The 19,098-nt window shown below is 44.4% G+C and overlaps 2 protein-coding genes and 1 pseudogene across 3 annotated transcripts in view; 2 read left to right on the top strand and 1 right to left on the bottom strand.

The window, feature by feature from the left end:
- Window positions 1–830: 830 nt before the first annotated feature.
- Window positions 831–2,616, top strand: RHNO1 (RAD9-HUS1-RAD1 interacting nuclear orphan 1; the record flags this gene model as incomplete). The annotated part of the gene is made up of 2 exons (XM_082666306.1): window positions 831–998; window positions 2,062–2,616. 2 exons carry the CDS (start codon window positions 831–833, stop codon window positions 2,614–2,616), a joined length of 723 nt encoding a protein of 240 aa, XP_082522432.1.
- A 1,609-nt stretch (window positions 2,617–4,225) lies between these two features.
- The window catches only part of TULP3 (TUB like protein 3), a 42,518-nt gene continuing 27,645 nt past the window's right edge, over window positions 4,226–19,098 (top strand). Inside the window, exon 1 of the mRNA XM_082666802.1 lies at window positions 4,226–4,313. Within this exon, the coding sequence (XP_082522928.1) occupies window positions 4,273–4,313 (41 nt within the window). The 5' untranslated portion in view covers window positions 4,226–4,272. The remainder of the gene's footprint in view (window positions 4,314–19,098) is intronic.
- LOC309830206 (rRNA N(6)-adenosine-methyltransferase METTL5-like) lies at window positions 13,136–13,764 on the bottom strand (annotated as a pseudogene). The gene has a single exon. The product of its transcript is annotated as an rRNA N(6)-adenosine-methyltransferase METTL5-like (transcript).

The following is a 19,098-nucleotide window of genomic DNA, read 5'->3' on the forward strand; positions in this document are numbered from 1 at the left end:
CTATTTTTTTGTATGTTCGAAATTATCTGGGGTAAAAGTTAAAAAAAAAAATCCAAGTCTGGTCATATCCGTCCGCTGGAAAATCTTCAGTGACTACTTAGGCCAAAGTCCAAACTCAGATGGTCCGCCTGGTTTTCTGCCCTGAGCCTGACACCACGTCGCTCCTCAGGTCTTGCCTTTTGTCTTTTCATGCCTGTGTCCAGCTCCGTGGAGGCTGAGTGCCTGGATTCGCAGTGCTCCTTCCTGTCTCTGCCCTGGTGTGTGCTGCTGCTCAGCCTGGAACGCCCCCCCCCACTCCCCATTCTTTGGCTTTTCCTAGCCCTTCTATACCTAGATCAGGTATCACCCTCTCCAGAAGGCCTCCCCTGGGGGGAGTGCAAGGGAGCACTGCTCTCATTATTGTAATTGTCTGTCTCCCTCTGTTAGCCTCTCAGCTCTTTGAAGACGGGCAGTCTGTGTCTCTACAAGTGCTTGGCACCCAGTAAATGATCATGGGATAAGTGGTTGGTTATTCATCTTTAAACTCCCAACACCCAGCATGGTGCTTAACACGTGCTCGATAAGTGTTCATTGAACGAATGTCGTTGAGTGTGAAACTAGTGTGTATTGCCTTGGTGGTGTAAGTGTACCACCCCACAATCTTGGGGTAGGGCTGCTGGCTGCTAGCAGACTCGGCTGGCAGAGTGTGAGGAAGAGCTGGGGAATCAGCAGATTTTTTTCTCCCAGCTTTTGTTTCTTCTCCACAGGCATGGGTTGGAAGTGGAGTCTCTCCCTGGACCTGACCACAACCAGCATCATGCAGTTACTAACTGCCCTACCCTCACCCATTGATGCCTCCCAGGAAAAAACGCCGCCAAATTTCCCAGAAACCCCAGCTGCTATTCTGCCAACAACCACTGGAGGGCCCCAAACACTGCTATGGGTCTCCCCAGCTTCCTATCACCCACACTAGACAGGTGCCCAGCAAGCCCGTTGACGACAGCACCATCACTTCCTGGGTAGGCCATGGGATTCTTGCCTTGACTTTTCCTCTACCAGGCTTCTCACGCTGCCATGTGGAGACTCGTGGGCGCAGGGACAAGGAGGTGGTGTACTCCTTCTGTCTGTCCTCAGCCATGTTCTCTGGTTTACCTTTTTTCCTGAGTTCAGACTGAGGCGTGGGTTGATTGGAATTGGATTCTTTCCCGTGCCCCACATTCCTCTGTAAGAGTTCAGTATAAAAGTTTCACTATCCAGTAGCTGGGTGAGAAAGCCAGAGAAATGTCAGAATGAGTAAAAAATGAGATTGTTCCCTGAGCTTCCCGTGAGACGTGGAGTTTTTAGCTAAGTACTCTATTTACTGTTTAAATGACCAAACGTTGAAGAAGAATCCTCAGAAATGGCATATGTTCTATTTTGACAGTTTAAAAGCCCTGGGAAGAGAACACAGCTACCGCATGTCAGGGAAGTAGTGTAGCAAAAGAGCCAGACAAAAGCCTAAGAGAGCTTAGTAAGTGTGCTTTGCCCACGATTGCTGGGGAGAACCAGAGCCCTGGCTTCAGGACTGGGGAAGAAACATACATGTTAGAACCCTGTTGATGAGGAGGAATGAACATGTGAACATGTATCGAGTCCTCACTGTGCCACGCCCCCTGCTATTGCTTTCCGTGCCTGATCTCACTCCCCGTTCTTTCCTTCAGCCCTTCGTCCTTCACTGGGGCCTTCTTGGTGCCAGATGCTCTGCTAGGGCTGGGGATCGATGGTGAATAAGACTGCTGGGCCCGCTCTCAGAGTTGAAACATAGACAGTTAAGCGTGTTGCAGCCGTATGGTATGATGAAGCGAAAGAGGCATTGTCCCCGTTCGTGCACAGGAGGGAACTGAAAGCCAGGGAGATTGAGTAACTTGCCCAGAGCCCGTATCCCTTGGATACTGTTATCCAAATAGACAGCTGCTTTTGTTTTGTGTCCATTGCTGTTATGGGCCCCCATTTAGGATTCTGGTCATGGGATGCAGTTTCCTTAGGTTTGTATTTGGTAGTTGGCGCTCTTCACTTTTTTTTTTTTTCTTTTGGAATCCTTAGGTATCACCTCAGTTTGATACAACAGCAGAAGGCTGGTTCCCGGTCAACAGGAAACGTCATTGCCGAGACCAGGCAAGGCGTTCAAGTCGACAGTCTACCAGCTCCAGGTTTCCACACCTAACATTTGAGAGTCCACAGCCTTCTGCCAGTTCAGGCAGACCTGGGATCCCCCTAATCAGGGACTGTCCCGGTCAACCAGAAAAGGACATTTCTGGAAGGCCCTTGGTTCCCATGCTCAGCCCCCAAAGCTGCGGGGAGCTGTCAGCACATGCACTTCAGAACTTCCCTTTTGTCTTCATTCCACCGGATATCCAGAGCCCAGAGTCCTCAGGGCAGAGAGGGCCCATTCCCTCGGTGCAGAGGGAAAACAGCCTTCCCAGCTGCTCCCTTCACACAAGCACGCCCAAGAGCCCAGAGCCCGGGCCTGTTCTGGTTAAAGACACTCCTGAGGAGAAGTACGGGATAAAGGTCACATGGAGGAGGCGGCGACACCTGTTCACTTACCTCAGGGAGAGGGGGAAGCTGAGCAGAAACCAGTTCCTTGTGAAAAACTGACTGGGTTTCTCGGACATCCGTGGTCTCAAGAAATTGATTGCTGGAGTCAAAAGGGAATTGAATTCCCAGATTTGCTTTTTAAAATATCTTGTGTCATAAACAGTTTTAGTGTCATAAACAGTTCACTTTGTATTTTCCTTGTATTAGCTGTTAAAAAATTTTAAATATCTTGTAACTGTTTAAAAAGTCTGTAAATAAATGGCTGCAGAAAGTTTTTAGAGAACCCTGCTTCTGTCACTAATGCAGCAGTACTGCCCCCTCTACAAATGGTCTTTCTTAATTGTTCCCTTTAACCACTGCTTATTCATCCTTTTAAACACTTCATTCAAACTAATTCATTCCACATGTCTGAGTACCGACTCAGTGACCGCTTCCTCTGTGACCAGATGCACGGAAAAACTCGAAGCAAACTGTGACTTTTTGTAGTTGAGCTGCTGTCTCTGCAATCTTGGCTCATCTGCTGAGAGGGCTGGATGAAGAAAGGGCAGCAAGCCTGTTTTAATGAGTCAGTGGGACCAAGGGAGATAAAGGGGACATAGGTTACTTAGGGTTACTATGTTTTGAATTTTTGTTTCCAACTGTAGTAATCTGTAAATATTAAATAGGGTGGGAAAACGATTTCTTGTAACTGTTTAAAATGTATGTAAATAAATATATAATCTTTTCAAATACTACTTTTTATTGGAATTCATGTAGAAGGACTGCCTGGTCAACAAAATATCTCAATTTTCCTTCCACCCATATAAGTAGCATCTCATTCAACTCCATTCCGTCAGCCTTCAGAACCTAGTCTGTGTCAGGTCCAGCCCGAGCTAGACAAGCAGGGATTATTTTAAAGATCGGGATTTGAAACACAGATAACCGTGTTCGGGGTCACGCAGTGAGTGGAGGCTGACCAGAGAAAGCAGTGCTCGGCTCTCCTAGCTTGTGCCAAATTTTCTGCCTTTTAGAGGCTCAAAACCAGTGTGGGGACAACTTTGGCCTCGGAATGGAACGCCGCAAAGTCAACACGCGATGAGTTTTGACGGGATGTTCTGTAGGGACTGTAATGCTGCATATAAGTTGGGGACAAGATTTACTGGATCAGACAGCGGATCTCTTTATGAGATACTGATGCTCGAAGACGGCCGGTAGGCTGCCGAGGGCGGTAGACGGAAAAGGTCGTCAGGCGGGTGTGCAGGACAGGTCCGGGGACGCCCTAAAAGCTTGGGCTGGACTAGGGGAGGGGGCGCACACGCACTTGGTTGGGAAGGGCTGCCGGGCGAGCAAGTGTGGTTCCGGGAAGTCCTCGGGCTCGGGAGGGGCGGCCCCCATGAAGCGCCCTGGGAGGCCTCCGGGTATGGACCGCTGGGTGAGGGCAGCCTGGGCGCGCGGCGGTTCCTGGGGGCTGGGCGGCTCCTCCAACCCAGCTGCGCGCAGCAAGCAGCGCGCAGCAACCCTCCCGCGGCGCCGCCACCGCCCCTAGCAACCCACCCGCGGGGGCGGTGGGGAGCTGCGGGCGCGCGGACCAATGGATGCGGAGCGGCGGGAGCGCGATGGCCAATGGGCGGCGGCGACAGTGCGAAGTGCTGTTGCGGGGCTGGGCCGCTGCGCCAGGCTAGCCCCCAGCGGCCGCCGCGAGGGTGTGGACAAGGTCGCTGCTCTCGGGGCAGCGGGATGGAGGCGTCGCGCCGCTACCCGGCGCCCCGCGGGGACAGGTCAGGAGCGGTGGCGACGAGCGGAGGCTGAAGGGGGCCGTGGCGGTCCGGGCTGGGAGCCGAGGGGAGTGCGGGCGGCTGGGCGGCGGGAGACGAGTGGGGGCGGCGTGCGGGCAGGCGGCCGCCCGCGTCGAGGGCCGGCTCGTGTCCAGTCGCGCCGTCACCCGCGCGGTGGGTCCGGCCTCGTCAGAACGTGTCCGTCAGGGGCTGCTCCGCCTGGGCCGGGGGTGCAGGGTGGTTCCGGGGGCCAGCGGAGCGGCCGTGGTGGTGGCGGCATCCCGCCCCAGGGCCGGTGCTCCGGAGGGGTGAGCGCGGGCCGGGCCGGGCCTGTAGGTTCGGCCGGGATCCCGAAGCGTGGATGCGGGCGGGTGGGGTGGAATCACGGCTTCGCCTGGACCCGAGCCCGTACACGCCGCCCACGCCCGCCTGCTGCCCGGTACCGCCTGGTCGCGGGTCAGCAGCTGAAAACCACTCTAAAGCTTGTCGCCCAGGTGGCCTTGCCGCGGACAAGACCCGTTTTTCTCTTTCATCGGGTTTTATTTACGTGAGAGCAGCGCTCTGTGAAGTTGGTTTACTGCTTTTTTTTTTTTTCTTTTCCCTGAAGTCAAGAGAAGAAGAATCTGCGTTTCCAGGTATAAATATGGAAGCGCCAGGAGGAGATCCCGTTAAAATTCAGCATCCTCGTTGAATTCGGATGGTGCTCGCTCACTTGTGGGCATTCGGTCAGTCTTAAGTGAGTGAATTTAAGGCAGTAAATTTCCCGGCTACCAGATGTATGGTGTGACTCATGATTTTTGGAAGGAAAATGGAATTGACTTTGAAATTGAGACCAGGAGGCAAAGAGGTTTTTAAGTTTTTGGACCTGAAGTTTCAATGGATAATTTTAAAGTTTGTCCCTCTTTTTCTTCCCAAAGAAACCTGCTCTTTAATTTTAAAATGGACCTCAAAGGGGAATGTGTGAGTCACCAAGTGTTTCTTCTGCTGTAGGTTCAGTCACTGGTTAACTGACTTGTTGCGGAGAGGGAGTGGAATTAATGTCTCTGACTTTTTTGGCTTCCGGTTGTGTGTTTAGGACGTTTTTGATGAAATACATGGATAGAGTTTTTGGTATTAGTACCTTTCAGTGTGAAGGATAGCATCTGACCTTCAAGTTTCCCGTGACTTTTTTTTTTTTTCTTCTTTGAATGATGAGACCATTTTCCCATGAGGCAGAGTTATTTTCAACAAAGTAGAAAAATTATGAACAAACACTACTTCAGACCTTTTTCCTGTATCTGAAATATTTAGTGGAAATTGGAGATGGAATTTGAAACAGCACTCTCAGATGCTTGCTGAGGTTAGGTGCTTGCATTGTAGATTCCCCTGGAGATGACAGTGGTCGGCTAGTTGCCGGAACTTGAGCCTCTCTGGCCTTCTGTTCCTGATACAGGATTGAAGATGTGATGAGAGAGACTTCTCCGCGTGATGTGACCTTGTGACCCAGGGTTGACTGAGAAAGTCCTAGTGTATGGTTTGTCCATATGCTATGATTTTTCTTCAGAAATACAAACAGCAGTGATGGCTGGAGGTTATGTCTTGGCCAGGCTTGTTATCCTCTCTCAAGTTCTCTCTCTTTCAAAGGCTTCATCAGATGAACTAATTGTTGGCAGACAGACTTACCCAGTGCTTAAAAATACTTAGATTAACTAATATGTGACTACAGTATGTTTGGCAGATATCAAAAGCTACAGTAAAAGCCTAATAACGTCTAACATGCATGTATTTCTTCAAATATGAAGGCTACATAGAGACCTAGGAAGGAAAGAAGAATCCCTGTAATAAATTTCCTTTCCATGCAGACAGACTCAGACGTTTTTGGAATACTTTTCATTTCTGGCTTCTCTTATTCTTTCCTATGGAAATGCTGCTGTTTTCCCTGCCTTTGTGCCCACTGAAAGAAGAAGTTAACATTTCTTCTTCCCAAGAGGAAAAGTATGCTTGAGTTACTCAGAAGAGGAGCTGAAGCTGCCTTGCTTCTCCGTGTTTGAGGATTTTAGGACTGGAAGGGGCCTTGATAATCCTTAGTTCTATTCAAGGGTAGTTCTCAGTGGAATTGTTAAGGCTTCTTTCCAGCTAAAATTTCCTGTGGTCTGCTTTTACTTCCTCTGAGGCAGTTCACTAGGAAGAAGCTCTTTGTACTAAATCTGTGCTGCCTCATCAGGCTTTCTTACTGTTAGTAAAGGCTGCGCCATTTTCCTGTCCCGGTTAGAGCTTGAATCTGCTGATGCCTGAGAAGAGACACACTGTCCACATTGCGATGGCTGTGCTGTCTTTATTAACTCTTAGTACTTGTTATGAGTCTTGGTAATGAGGATTGGCATCTCTGACCCTTTGCTGTAGAACTTCTGTGACAACATTAATGATTATCGTTGTATCATAGAAGTCGCGAGGACCCCTGGGAGGCCACAGTTCTGAAGGGGATTGCATTAGTACTTGAGTTGTTTATCAGGTCCCTTGCTGTTTTACCACAGGGCATTGTGGCGAGGGGGAAGCGCTGGAGGCTTCCACTGGGCTCCTGAGCTCTCGTCCCAGCTCTTCCGCTGCCCAGCAGTGCGATGTTGAAGCACTCATCTACTTCTTTGGCTTCAGTTTTCTCCTCTGGACTAATAGGGCTTCTTCAGATTCCCTCCATGATTTATACTGAATTAATAAAATAACGTATTTTTAACTGCACATAGCTCAGATGTCAAAAGGTACAAAATGATATTCCGTGGAAAGTATGTCTTTTCTCATTGTCTTTGTGTCACTTAGTTCGTTCGTTGGCAGGTTTCTTAGGGGGATCTTCCAAAGGTATTCTGTATATTAAGTAATCTCTTCATTTTCCTTTCCTCTTCTTAAAACGTGATGATTTTGAGGGCTTCCCTGGTGGCGCAGTGGTTGAGAGTCCGCCTGCCGACGCAGGGGACACGGGTTCGTGCCCCGGTCCGGGAAGATCCCACATGCCGCGGAGCGGCTGGGCCTGTGAGCCATGGCCGCTGAGCCTGCGCTCCGCAATGGGAGAGGCCACAACAGTGAGAGGCCCGCGTACCGGGGAAAAAAAAAAGTGATGATTTTGAGTTTTAGGGTAGAATACGATAATCTAAACTCTGATATCTGCATTCGTCATGGGCAAGATATATTTTTAGACTGTGAACTATAGTTCCTTCAGGTTTTTTTTTCTGTGATAATTAATGTGTAGAAAATAAGCCTTGTAGGAAGAAAACAAGAATTATTTTTCAGCCAACCTTCCTGAAAAATAAATCATTGCTTCTTAGATTTGCTGGAAGAAATGTTAATAAATATATAGTTTGCCTTTGATTTTAGGTTTTAGAATGAAGCAAGTTTATAGAGGGTTGACTTGTTTTCCAATTGAAATTCAGTGTAATTTTGTTAAGGCAATTTGATATGTCATATAAGCCAGGGGCAAAGTAGAAGGAGATGTTTTGACTGAGTGCAGTTGGCAAGCTGTGCTTTTACAAAGGGAGCTCTGTCAAGATGAAACGATCAATAATGATGGCTTACATTTGTGTATCCTTTGCAGTGTTCTTAGAGCTTTCATGTACATGATCTCTTTTGCGCTTCACAACTCTGAAGAGAGCACGGCCCCTGTTGTTATCTTTGTTTTATAGATAGGGAAATTAAGGCTGGGAAAGGGTGTGATATAGCTAAGTTACAAGACAAGTAAATGATGTAATCAAAACTAAAATCTAGAAGTAAAACTGGGCTTTTGACTTCTAGTCTCCTCTCTTCTTTTTCTCAATTATTATCAAAATGTGTTCCAGATATTTCTGGATGCCATTCGTGCACATAAATGCTAACAACTGATACTGATTACATCCTAGTAATTATTTTTAGGGCAAACAGTTGAAGAAATTGGACATTTTAGCAAAGTACAAATGAGTATTAATTTCATCCAATGGAATGGGAGTGGAAATATTTATTTGGTGTTGTTAGGCAAAAAAGTGTACTTTCATCTTTACACAAGAGAGAAGGGAAATAAGTAACATTACTGGAGAGAAACTATAACCCCTGAGGAAAGGAGAATCCAGCAAAAGGTGGAGTGCACTGTGATTCTGAGTAATGTCCTTTTTTAAATCTATAAAGAATAAATGGGGGGACTTCCCTGGTGGTTCGGTGGTTAAAAATCCACCTGCTAATGCAGGGAACATGGGTTTGAGCCCTGGTCCGGGAAGATCCCACATGCTGTGGAGCAACTAAGCCCGTGTGCCACAACTACTGAGCCCACGTGCCACAACTACTGAGCCCGCACGCCTAGAGCCTGCAATGAGAAGCCACCGCCGTGAGAAGCCTGCGCACTGCAACGAAGAGTAGCCCTCACTCGCTGCAACTAGAGAAAGCCCACGCGCAGCAACGAAGACCCAACACAGCCAAAAAGAAAAAAAAAAAGAATAAATGGGTTCTTGAACTTCTGGATCAAGTCATTCATTTTAAATAACCTTTCTGTTCGGCTCGCTTAAAAGAATGCTTTTTGCTTTTGCTCCGTGGGACATGCAAAATGGAGAGGGCTTCATGTAAAGCAGTTTTCCTTGCTGCATTCTCTGGGGCCAAATGAATCATCTGATCGGTTGCCAAGTTTTCCTTCTCATTGCCTCTCTCTCCCCAAGCCATTCTCCCTTCTCTCTGATTGTCTCTACTGAATGGGCTTCTTCGGAAATGGATCTTCATTCTCTAGCTTCAATTAAGTTAGCTCCAGATTGTGGCAGTCATTCAAGTAGAAGACAGCTGAGCCTAGAATATTAACAATTCTCTGCTGATGCGGGAGGTTAGATTTCTAAGGAGTCTTTCTGGCAGTTCTAATTGATCTTTATGTGCCTTTTCCCAGAAGCAATGTTTTGTTCCAGCCAGATGTGCTCTTAAGTCTCAGTGCATGTGAAAATATGGCCTCCTATATTGACATTTGGGATTTGGACAAGGTGAATCTATTTGTCAGTTGACTTAGAGAAAATTCCTTTATTAATAGCTATTGACCCAACTACCTGACACTGTAATCAGTTCAGACACAATGAAATCTGATGACTCTTTTCCAATAGTATTTATACTGTAATCAACTGCTCCCAAGGGCTTCTTCAAAATCCATTCACTAGCTTCGAAATTCTGCTGCCTAAAAATACCAGTGTGTGTGGGGGGGAATACCAGTGAACTGGCATTTTGACTGAAAAGATTCTTGGTAGACTTACTGAAATACCATAATAATGAAATCCCAGACTCTCTGCTGACCATTTGAATATTTGTGGTCCAGAGGTGCAGGTCTGCAGGCTGAGGCGGGTGGCACTGGGACTTGTGGTTGAATTCTAGCTCTTCCACTCATCTGCTGTCTGACCTTGAGCAGATAGCTTCCGCTCTGAGTTTGATACCTGTGAAATGGGATTGTAGGTTTATTGTGAGAATTAGATGAGACGGTATGTAGAGTTTTTAATGTAGTTTCTGGCACGCAGTAGTTCTTTACTAAATGGAACTGTACTGCACCTGGCAATGTGACAACGTATTAATGTTTCAATATCAATAAAAATTCAAAATTTTGAAGATTTATTTAATACAAGGAGAAATCTAGAAATGTTTAGGTTTCCAGCATTAGAAAGGCTATGAAGAAGTTTTAAAGAGGTGGTAATATCATGGTGAAATTATTTAAAGTCCTGTCAGTGAAGACAAGATTAAGGTAATACATTTGTTTGCAGGCTTAAAAAAGTTGTAATGTAGGGACTTCCCTGGCGGTGCAGTGGTTAAGACTCTGCGCTTTCACAGCAGGGGACACGGGTTGGATCCTTGGTCAGGGAACTAAGATCCTGCATGCCATGTGGTGTGGCTAAAAAAAAAAAAAAAAAAAAAAAAAAGTTGTAGAGCAAAAATCTTATTGATAGCAGTCGTTGCGTTTATTGAGTGCTTATATGGGCTAAATCTCATTTAATCTTCACAGTAACTTTCTGATTTAGTGCTCAGTTATCCTCATTTTGTAGATGAGGTTAAGTTGTGTTAGAAACCACTCTAACCACAGACCCGTGCTTCCCTAAATGGGGAATTTGACCCTTTCGTTTGGTCTGCGCCAGGGGTCAGCAAACCTATCCTGTAAGGAACCAAATGATAAATATTTTGTCCTTTGTGGGCCATACGGTCTCTGTCCCAGCTACTCAGCTTTGCTGTTCTAGGGTAAAAGCAGCTGTAGGGAATACATAAAGGAATGTGCAGTAAATGAAAGGGTGTGGCTGTTTCAGAAAGGCTTTAGCTATAGACAGTAAAATTGAATTTGATATAACTTGTGCATGTCATAAAATATTATTATTCTGATTTTTTTTTAACCTTTTAAAAATGAAAAAAACATTCTTAGCTTACGGGCAATACGGACATAAGCAGTGGGCCGAATTTGGCCCAGAGGCTGTAGTTTGCAGACCCCTGTGCTGAGTCACAAGATAAGGATGTTTCTTCCTGGACCGTCATATTTATTCATATTATGAATATTATTATAAGACAGAAGTGGGGTTTTTGTTAAAATAGAGCCAGTAATAATGTAATGTAGAATGCAAAGTTAAATTAATTTTCAGGGTAAAACTTGAGGTTCTAAAGATAAGAGTATTGTAGATGGTTTCTTTGGGCTATACTTCCCCTCCTTTCCCTATGAAATCACTCTCTTCGGCTGTTAGAGGCACTTTGATGGAAATATTGCCTGAACAAAGCGACATAAACATCAGTGTGCCAATAATTGATTATTAGATATAAAATTAGACTTTAAAGGCTATTTATATGTCCATAAGTTGGAGGGAAGTAATGACTGGTTCTGTGAAATCACAAAAGTAAAACGTGGGGTATGGAAAGCTTTCCTGTTTCACTACTCTTGTCTCTGATTACAGCTGCTGTTGTAATTACTAATTATAATTATAAATGTATAATTACTCATACTCTTTTACTCTCAAAAATGTCTGGTTTGGAAAAGAAGGGTTTTTTGATACCCTACCTTTGAGGCGACTTGTTGACAGTTTGTGTATATCCTGGAGTTCTGTGCCTGTGGACATCACACACATCTTTTTTTTTTTCCCCCACTTGGAAAAATATAATCTTTATATACTGAAAATACAGTATATATTACTGTACCTTATTTTTAATAGCTATATTGAGGTATAATTTACATACTGAAAAATACACCCATTTTAAGTATGCAATTCAGTAGTTCTTAGCGTGTTTGCAGAGTTTTGCAACTATTACCAAAATCTAATCTTAGAACGTTCCCATCATACACACCCCCCCACCAAAGAAACCTGCCCATTTACAGCCATTCCCTTGTCCCCTCCCCTACTCCTAGCCCAAGACAGCCACTAATGTACTTTCTGCCTCTACGATTTGCCTCCTCTGGACATCTCATCTAAGTGGAATTGTACGATACGTGGTATTTTGTGACTGGATTCTGTGACTGTGACTTAGCAAAATGTTTCTGCGGTTCATTCATGCTATCATGTGCTGCATATATCAGTACTTCATTCCTTTTTATTGCTGAATAATATTCTCTTGTATGGCTATGCCACGTTTTGTTTATCCATTCAGTTAATTGATGGGCATTTGAGTTGTTTCCACTTTTTGGCTATACCGAGTAATACTGCTATATGACCACTCGTGTCCAGGTCTTTGTGAGAACATGTATTCTCACTTCTCTTGCGTATACATCCAAGTAGGGCTGTCGGGTCATGTGGTGACTGTTGTACAGCTTGAGGAACTATCAGACTGCTTTCCAGAATGGCTGCGGCAGTTTATGGGACCACCACCAAGTTTCTCTGCATCCTCACCAATGCTTGTTATCATCTGTCTTTTTCATTATTGTTGTCCTAGTGGATGTGAAATAGCATCTCATTGTGGTTTTGATTTGTTTCCCTAACGATGAATAATATGAAGGGTTTTTAAAATTATTTATTTATTTATTTTTGTTGCGTTGGGTCTTCGTGGCTGCGCAGGCTTTCTCGTTGCGGCGAGTGGAGGCTACTCTTCCTTGCTGTGCGCGGGCTTCTCATTGCGGCGGCTTCTCCTGCTGCAGGGCTTGGGCTCTAGGTGTGCGGGCCGCAGTAGTTGTGGCAGGCGGGCTCAGTAGTGGCTCGCAGGCTCTAGAGCGCAGGCTCAGTAGTTGTTGCGCACGGGCTCCGTGGCTTGTGGGATCTTCCCGGACCAGGGCTCGAACCCGTGTCCCCTGCATTGTCAGGCGGATTCTTAACCACTGCACCCCAGGGAAGTCCCTATGAAGCATTTTTTTCATGTGTTTATTGGTCACTCCTATATCTTTAGAGAAATGTTTATTCATTTACTTCGCCAGTTTTAATTGGGTTATTTGTCTTTTTATTACTTAATTGTAAGAGTTGTATATATATTCTGGATGCAAGTGCCTATCAGATAAACGTTTTGCAAATATTCTCTCATCTATAGATAGTATTTTCAATTGCTGATAGTGTCATTTCACATGTGGATATTTTTTATTTTGATGTACACGTAGTCCAATTAGTTAATTTTTCGCTTTATTCCTTTTGCTTTTGGTGTCATGTCTAAGAAGTCAGTGCCTAGCCCAAGCCTACAAAGATTTACTCCTGTGTTCTAAGGGTTTCAAAGTTGTAGCTCTTATATTTAGGTCTTTGATCCATTTTGAGTTAATTTTTATGTATGCTGTGAGGTAGAGGTCCAGATTCATCCTTCTACATGTGGATATCCAGTTGCCCTAGGACCGTTTGTTGAAAAACTGTTGAGCCTTTTTTTTTTAGTAAACATTTTTTATTCATTTTAATTAGATTTTAAGCTGCTTCTCTCTTTGGAGGCTTTTAAAAAGAAAACCAAATTAGGTCCACTTCAATGTCCAGCGATTTTCTTTTATGAAACTTGTATGATGCCAGCAGGTCATATCTTAGCTCCGCAATAATATCTATCTTGATTTTCTGTTCTGCAGCTTTCTTTTGAATATGTTCTCTAGTGAGGATTTGTGTAAAGAATATACTGCTGTTCTTGCCATTTCCAAAGCAGTCTTCAGAAAGGCCATATCTGTCCCTTTATTATTTTTGGTCCCAAAGGGAGGATTCATAATTACTGTATCGAATGACTTGGACATTCTGTTAGATAATGAGCACACATCACACTGAACCATGTCAACATTTGTTAACTCAGGCTCTTCTACATTCCTGTTAAATATTTCCAGTGCATCTTCAGCTATGTCAAATCCAACACACAACCCTGCTCCCAGCATTGCAGTTCCGATGCTAAGCACTCCACAGCCACATCCTAGATCTGCAACCACTTTATTTTCAGTGTCATCATGTGTGTTATGAATTGTATAGAGCATACATGCTGCAGTGTGCGGCCTGGTTGGATGCTGTTCTAGAAGGAGCTTGGACTTTTCGAATCCATCCACTTGTTGCAGGTGACTGTCTAGTTCCCTAAGCCTTAATTTCTGCATGTTTTAAAAAGTGTGCGTTGGCAGGGTTTAACAGCGCTGGATCTGCAGAGGAACCTGCTTCACCTGGATCTCCCCTCCAACTCTGATCCCCTGCCCCTTTTTTCAGCGCTGCGGGCTGAGGGCCAGCCTGGGAACGCAGGGCGCGAAAAGTACACCCGGCTCAGGCGGTTCTCGCTCTCCTCCCCGCGCCAGCGGTGGGCAGAGTCCTCGGCCAGCCTTCGACCCTCCTCCAGGGTACCCCGGGCCGAGATTGGACTGGAGTCGCTGAGGGCTCCTCACGCCGCGTCTCTGCCTGAGCCTTTTTTTTTTTTTTGGCGGTACGCGGGCCTCTCACTGTTGTGGCCTCTCCCGCTGCGAAGCACAGGCTCCGGACACGCAGGCTCAGCGGCCATGGCTCACGGGCCCAGCCGCTCCGCGGCATGTGGCATCTTCCCGGACCGGGGCACGAACCCGCGTCCCCGGCATCGGCAGGTGGACTCCCAACCACTGCGCCACCAGGGAAGCCCTGCCTGAGCAGGGTGTCAGGCAGGTGTCATAGATTGCTTTACAACTCAGTACTTTAGATTCACCTTATTCTTTTTAATGACCACAAAGTATCATTTTTCATAAATGTATCTTATTAATTGCTCACCTGTTGACAGACATGAATATTATGTTCAGTTTTTTCCTTTTGAAAACAGACAGTAATGCTTGTTATATGTATCTTTGTTGTTACATGTATCTTGGTATGTTTGGCCGAGTATTTTGTAAATTTAGTATGTTTGGAGATGCAGAGTTTAAATTTTGGTTAAGGCTGCTAAATTTCCCTCCAAAAAGGTTATAAAGTTTTTCTTTAACAGATGATGAATGCCCATTTTGAAGTGGAGCAATTGTCCATTCTTGTTGCTCAGTCCCTTGTATGTACAAAATTAGTGCACGGTAGGCGCCTAGTAAGTATTTACAGGTGATAAAGATGAGTGTAAAACGGAGGGGCTGTTTGCAGTTTGGATCAGAGTCAATTTAAGCTGATCAGGTAAAGCAAGAATATACAGTTGACCCTTGAACAACATGGGTTTGAACTGAGTGGGTCCACTTACTTGCAGACTTTTTTTCAATAAATATGTACTGCAATACTACACGATCTGTGGTTGGTTGGTCAGTTGAATCCTAGGATGGGGAACCTCAGATACAGAGGGCCGGCTGTAAGGTTGTAGTCAGATTTGGGACTGATTTTTGACTTGAGGAGGTCCGACACCCCTAACCCTCACATCCTTCAAGGGTCAAAGCAGTATTCAACAGCTAACAGCAAATTGATGTATCAAAGTAGGAACAATGGTAGCCAAGATTATGTAGCAAACAGAGCATCATTCTTTGTAGATGAAACAAAGCTTATTGTTTGTTGAGTCCAAGATTTTCTGGCAATTGTAATAGGGAGTTGCCACAAAAACTTTATCAGAAGTATATAATAAAATAAATTTTGATTGACAAGTGCAAGAGATCTGGTTAGAAAAATATAGTTGAATGTGTAATGGGACGATATGCCACCTTGGAGGTGCTACAATTATTAATCATTTGGCTCTCAAATGCATTTTGATAAAGAAATGAACAGTGCAGTGAGTTCAAATTTGAGGATGTGTTTAAAAATCATTGCTGCCAGCTTTTGTCATATAGAATAATGATCTCAGACTGACTATTTCTGGCCAGCAAACAGACTAAAGGTCTGTTATATGATATAACCAATACTACAGTATAGTTTGAAACTTTGTCCCAATGAAACACATAACTGACAGAGGAAAATAAATGAGAAAACAAAAGAACAGAGCAGAAGGCTCTATCATCCCAGCAACTGGATTGATTGTGCCTCTAAGAGATTTACCTTTCTGATAGTAGACTACGGTACGTGTTCAGCCAGTAGTGTAGGTTCTATTTTATTAAATCTGTGAAAGGTTCATTTGAGGCTTAAAACTAAAAAACAGTAACAGTTTTTTCCTTTAAAAAAATCATTTTAGGCTTACAGTAACCACTGTTGAAATTATTTCTCATAATTAGGCAAGGTAACGGGTTATTCTTTAAAATTTTATTAATTATTTTCCATAGTCATACAGCTATAAAATGGGGATGATAATATCTTTTACCTACTTCAAAGTCAAATCAAGGGATGATTAGTTAGAGTATTTCATTAAGTCATAAGTAAGAGGAATGTTTTTCATGTACCTTTAAAATTCATTCATCACGGGACTTCTCTGGTGATGCAGTGGTTAAGAATCTGCCTGCCAGTGCTGGGAACACGGGTTTGAGCCCTGGTCCAGGAAGATCTCACATGCCATGGAGCAACTAAGCCCGTGTGCCACAACTACTGAGCCTGCGCTCTAGAGCCCGTGAGCCACAACTGCTGAGCCCGTGTGCCACAGCTACTGAAGCCTGTGCACCTAGAGCCTGTGCTCCACAACAGGAGAAGCCACCGCAATGAGAAGCCCACGCACTGCAATGCAGAGTAGCCCCCGCTCGCCGCAGCTTGAGAAAGCCCGCGCGCAGCAACGAAGACCCAACGCAGCCAAAAATAAATAATAAGTAAATAATTTATAAAGTTCATCCATCAGACATTTATTTTACATCCTCCACATTCTAGGCACCACACGCCCTTAGTAATGTTGGTGACGTTAGAAAGTGCTGAGGTTTGTAAGTTTCTTTGGTAATTTTGCTTTTCTTTTGAGTATTAGAAGTGTTTTGATATTTATTTATTTGGCTGCACCGGGTCTAAGTTGCAGCACGTGGGATCTTTAGTTGCGGCATGTGGGATCTAGTTCCCTGACCAGGGATCGAACCCAGGCTCCCTGCATTGGGAGCGCAGAGTCTTAGCTACTGGACCACCAGGGAAGTTCTTGTAACTAGTTTCTGAGACTGAAAAGTATCATTTGTCATGTTGTGAAGCAATATTATAGTCAGCGAAAGAAGTGTTCACTCAAGCTGCTGTTAGGAAAGCCATGGGCTGCGCACAGCCTTCATCTGGCAAGTCTTTTCCTGCTGCACTCCTGGCAGGATTAGTGTTGACTTCCTGCAGAACCACAGAAGAAGCCTGTTCAGCTCCCCGCATCAGGGGCCAGATTGCAGCTAGGTGCTGGTTACAGCATCCCTATTATCTGGCACAGTGTAGGATACAGCAAGAAGTACTCCTTGACTGTAGAGCAGCAATGAATGTTGTTATTGGCAGCTAGAAAAATTTATTTATTTTTTGCAGGCTGAGAGAACTTGACGGGAATGTTAAAAGTGTAGGATAATCGTGGAACCCAGCAGGTCACTGATACATTACTAAATGCTTCAGATTGTTTGGCAGCATGGTCTGTTAGGTACAGCTGTGGACCGGCAATCGAATGAGTGATGTTTTAAGGCGGGCTCTGAGTTTCTCACATATTTGATCTTGGGCACGTTTCTTTATTGTTTCATATCATCCGCCTTCCTTAGAAATACTGCATATGTAATTCAGGTGCTAGAATAAAGGACGTGTGGATTTTAAGTGTACTCAGTACATGACTGTGAAATAGACGTCTAGCAAAATGTCTGTTTTCTTTTTTTCCTCTAATTTCTTATTTTGAAAAAATTTAAATACTCTGGAAAGTTGCAAGAAAAGTACAGTTGATAACCTGTGCCCTTCACGTAGATTCATTGCCTTTTAAAAAAATTAATTATTAATTTTTGGCTGCATTAGGTCTTCGTTGCTGTGCGCGGGCTTTCTCTAGTTGTGGTGAGCAGGGGCTACTCTTCGTTGCGGTGCGCGGGCTTCTCTTGTTGCGGTGCACGGGCTCTAGGCGCGCGGGCTTCAGTAGTTGTGGCACGTGGGCTCAGTAGTTGTGGCGCACGGGCTTAGTTGCTCCGCGGCATGTGGGATCTTCCCGGGCCAGGGCTTGAACCCGTGTCCCCTGCATTGGCAGGTGGATCCTTAACCACTGCACCACCAGGGAAGTCCCATGAAGACTTACTCTTATGTTTTCTTCTAAGTTTTATAGTTGTAGCTCTTACGTTTTGGTCTTTGATCCATTTTGAGCTTGGTGCCCATAAACAAAGTTGGGCAGGTCGAGCACGTTCTCGGAAACTTCTCTGTGTGTATTCTGCAGCAGAGCCTTGTGGGTATCTTCAGTTTAGATTGTGGCTAATCAGCAACTGGAGAGCAGTCCAAGAGAATGGTGTTCTGTGGGCATTCCCATGGGCCACACTTGTGTGATAGATCTGTGTTCCTCAAAGATACATGTTTAAGGTTTTTCCTGTACCAATTAAACAGGAAATTTTCCATGAGAAAAATGGGAGGAAAAACAGTAATTTCATTTCTTTTACTCTATAGGACTGCTTTTTGTTTTGTGTGGATTTACTAACCAGGCTTGTTTAGGCTTGCTATTCAACAACTTCGTTTCAAATGAAGGAAAGACACTATTAGAGGAAAAAATGCAAGTTTAGTAAGATCATATTCCAGTCTGACTAGAAATGCTAGTTCAGATTTATTATAAGTACATAAAATATCTTTATTATTTCTGCTAAGTTATAATTTAAAACTAGAGCACAGAGAAAGTGTAACTTTTGATCTAGAGGAGGTACCTAAGTGCAACAGTTATATAGCATCTTTTTAGTGCCTCTTCTGTTCCGGTCAGATGCTTTGATTGTACCACCCTGTTTATGTAAACTGTTCATCTTGCCCAGGCTTGATGAAAGGAATTAGTGGTGTCAGGATAAGGCATTAAAGACACACCTGTTTTCTTCACTGTTAGAGGTCTTAAGAGAAATGTTTGAGGACTTCAGTTGTGTTTCAGATTTTAGAGTTATTGAAGAGGTTTTAGCATTTTAAGGGGGGATAGAATTGATTTTTTTTTCCATGCTAGAGGGTCTCACAGTTCTGGTTTAGTGAAGAGGACCAAGTGAGTTGGAGGAAAAGCAGATTCATAGCAGTAGCTGTTGAAAATACTAATCCATTACAGTGAGTTTACTTTTTGTCTTAGTTATTTTATGTAGGACTTTTTCAAGTGTATACTAATGTTCACTGGATACTAATAATCTATCACTGTATACATAAAGCTTGGTTTAAAAATACGTGAATGAGGATTAAAAACAGTAAGTAAATCCGGAGCATATCTAGATAGGGGCCCACAAAGTCGAGGCGAAACATAACATATCTGATATTTTTGTCGTTTGTCACTCTTTTAAATTAGGGAGAAAAACGAGAAGATTTATTTAACACTCAATGTTGTTGTTGCTATTCTTTTTTTAAAAAATTTATTATTTATTTTACTTTTGGCTGCGTTGGGTCTTTGTTGCTGCACGTGAGCTTTTCTCTAGTTATGGCAAGTGGGGGCTACTCTTCATTGCGGT

The sequence above is a fragment of the Grampus griseus genome (assembly GCF_964374135.1).
Source record: "Grampus griseus genome assembly, chromosome: 11".
Taxonomy (NCBI): Eukaryota; Metazoa; Chordata; class Mammalia; order Artiodactyla; family Delphinidae; genus Grampus; species Grampus griseus.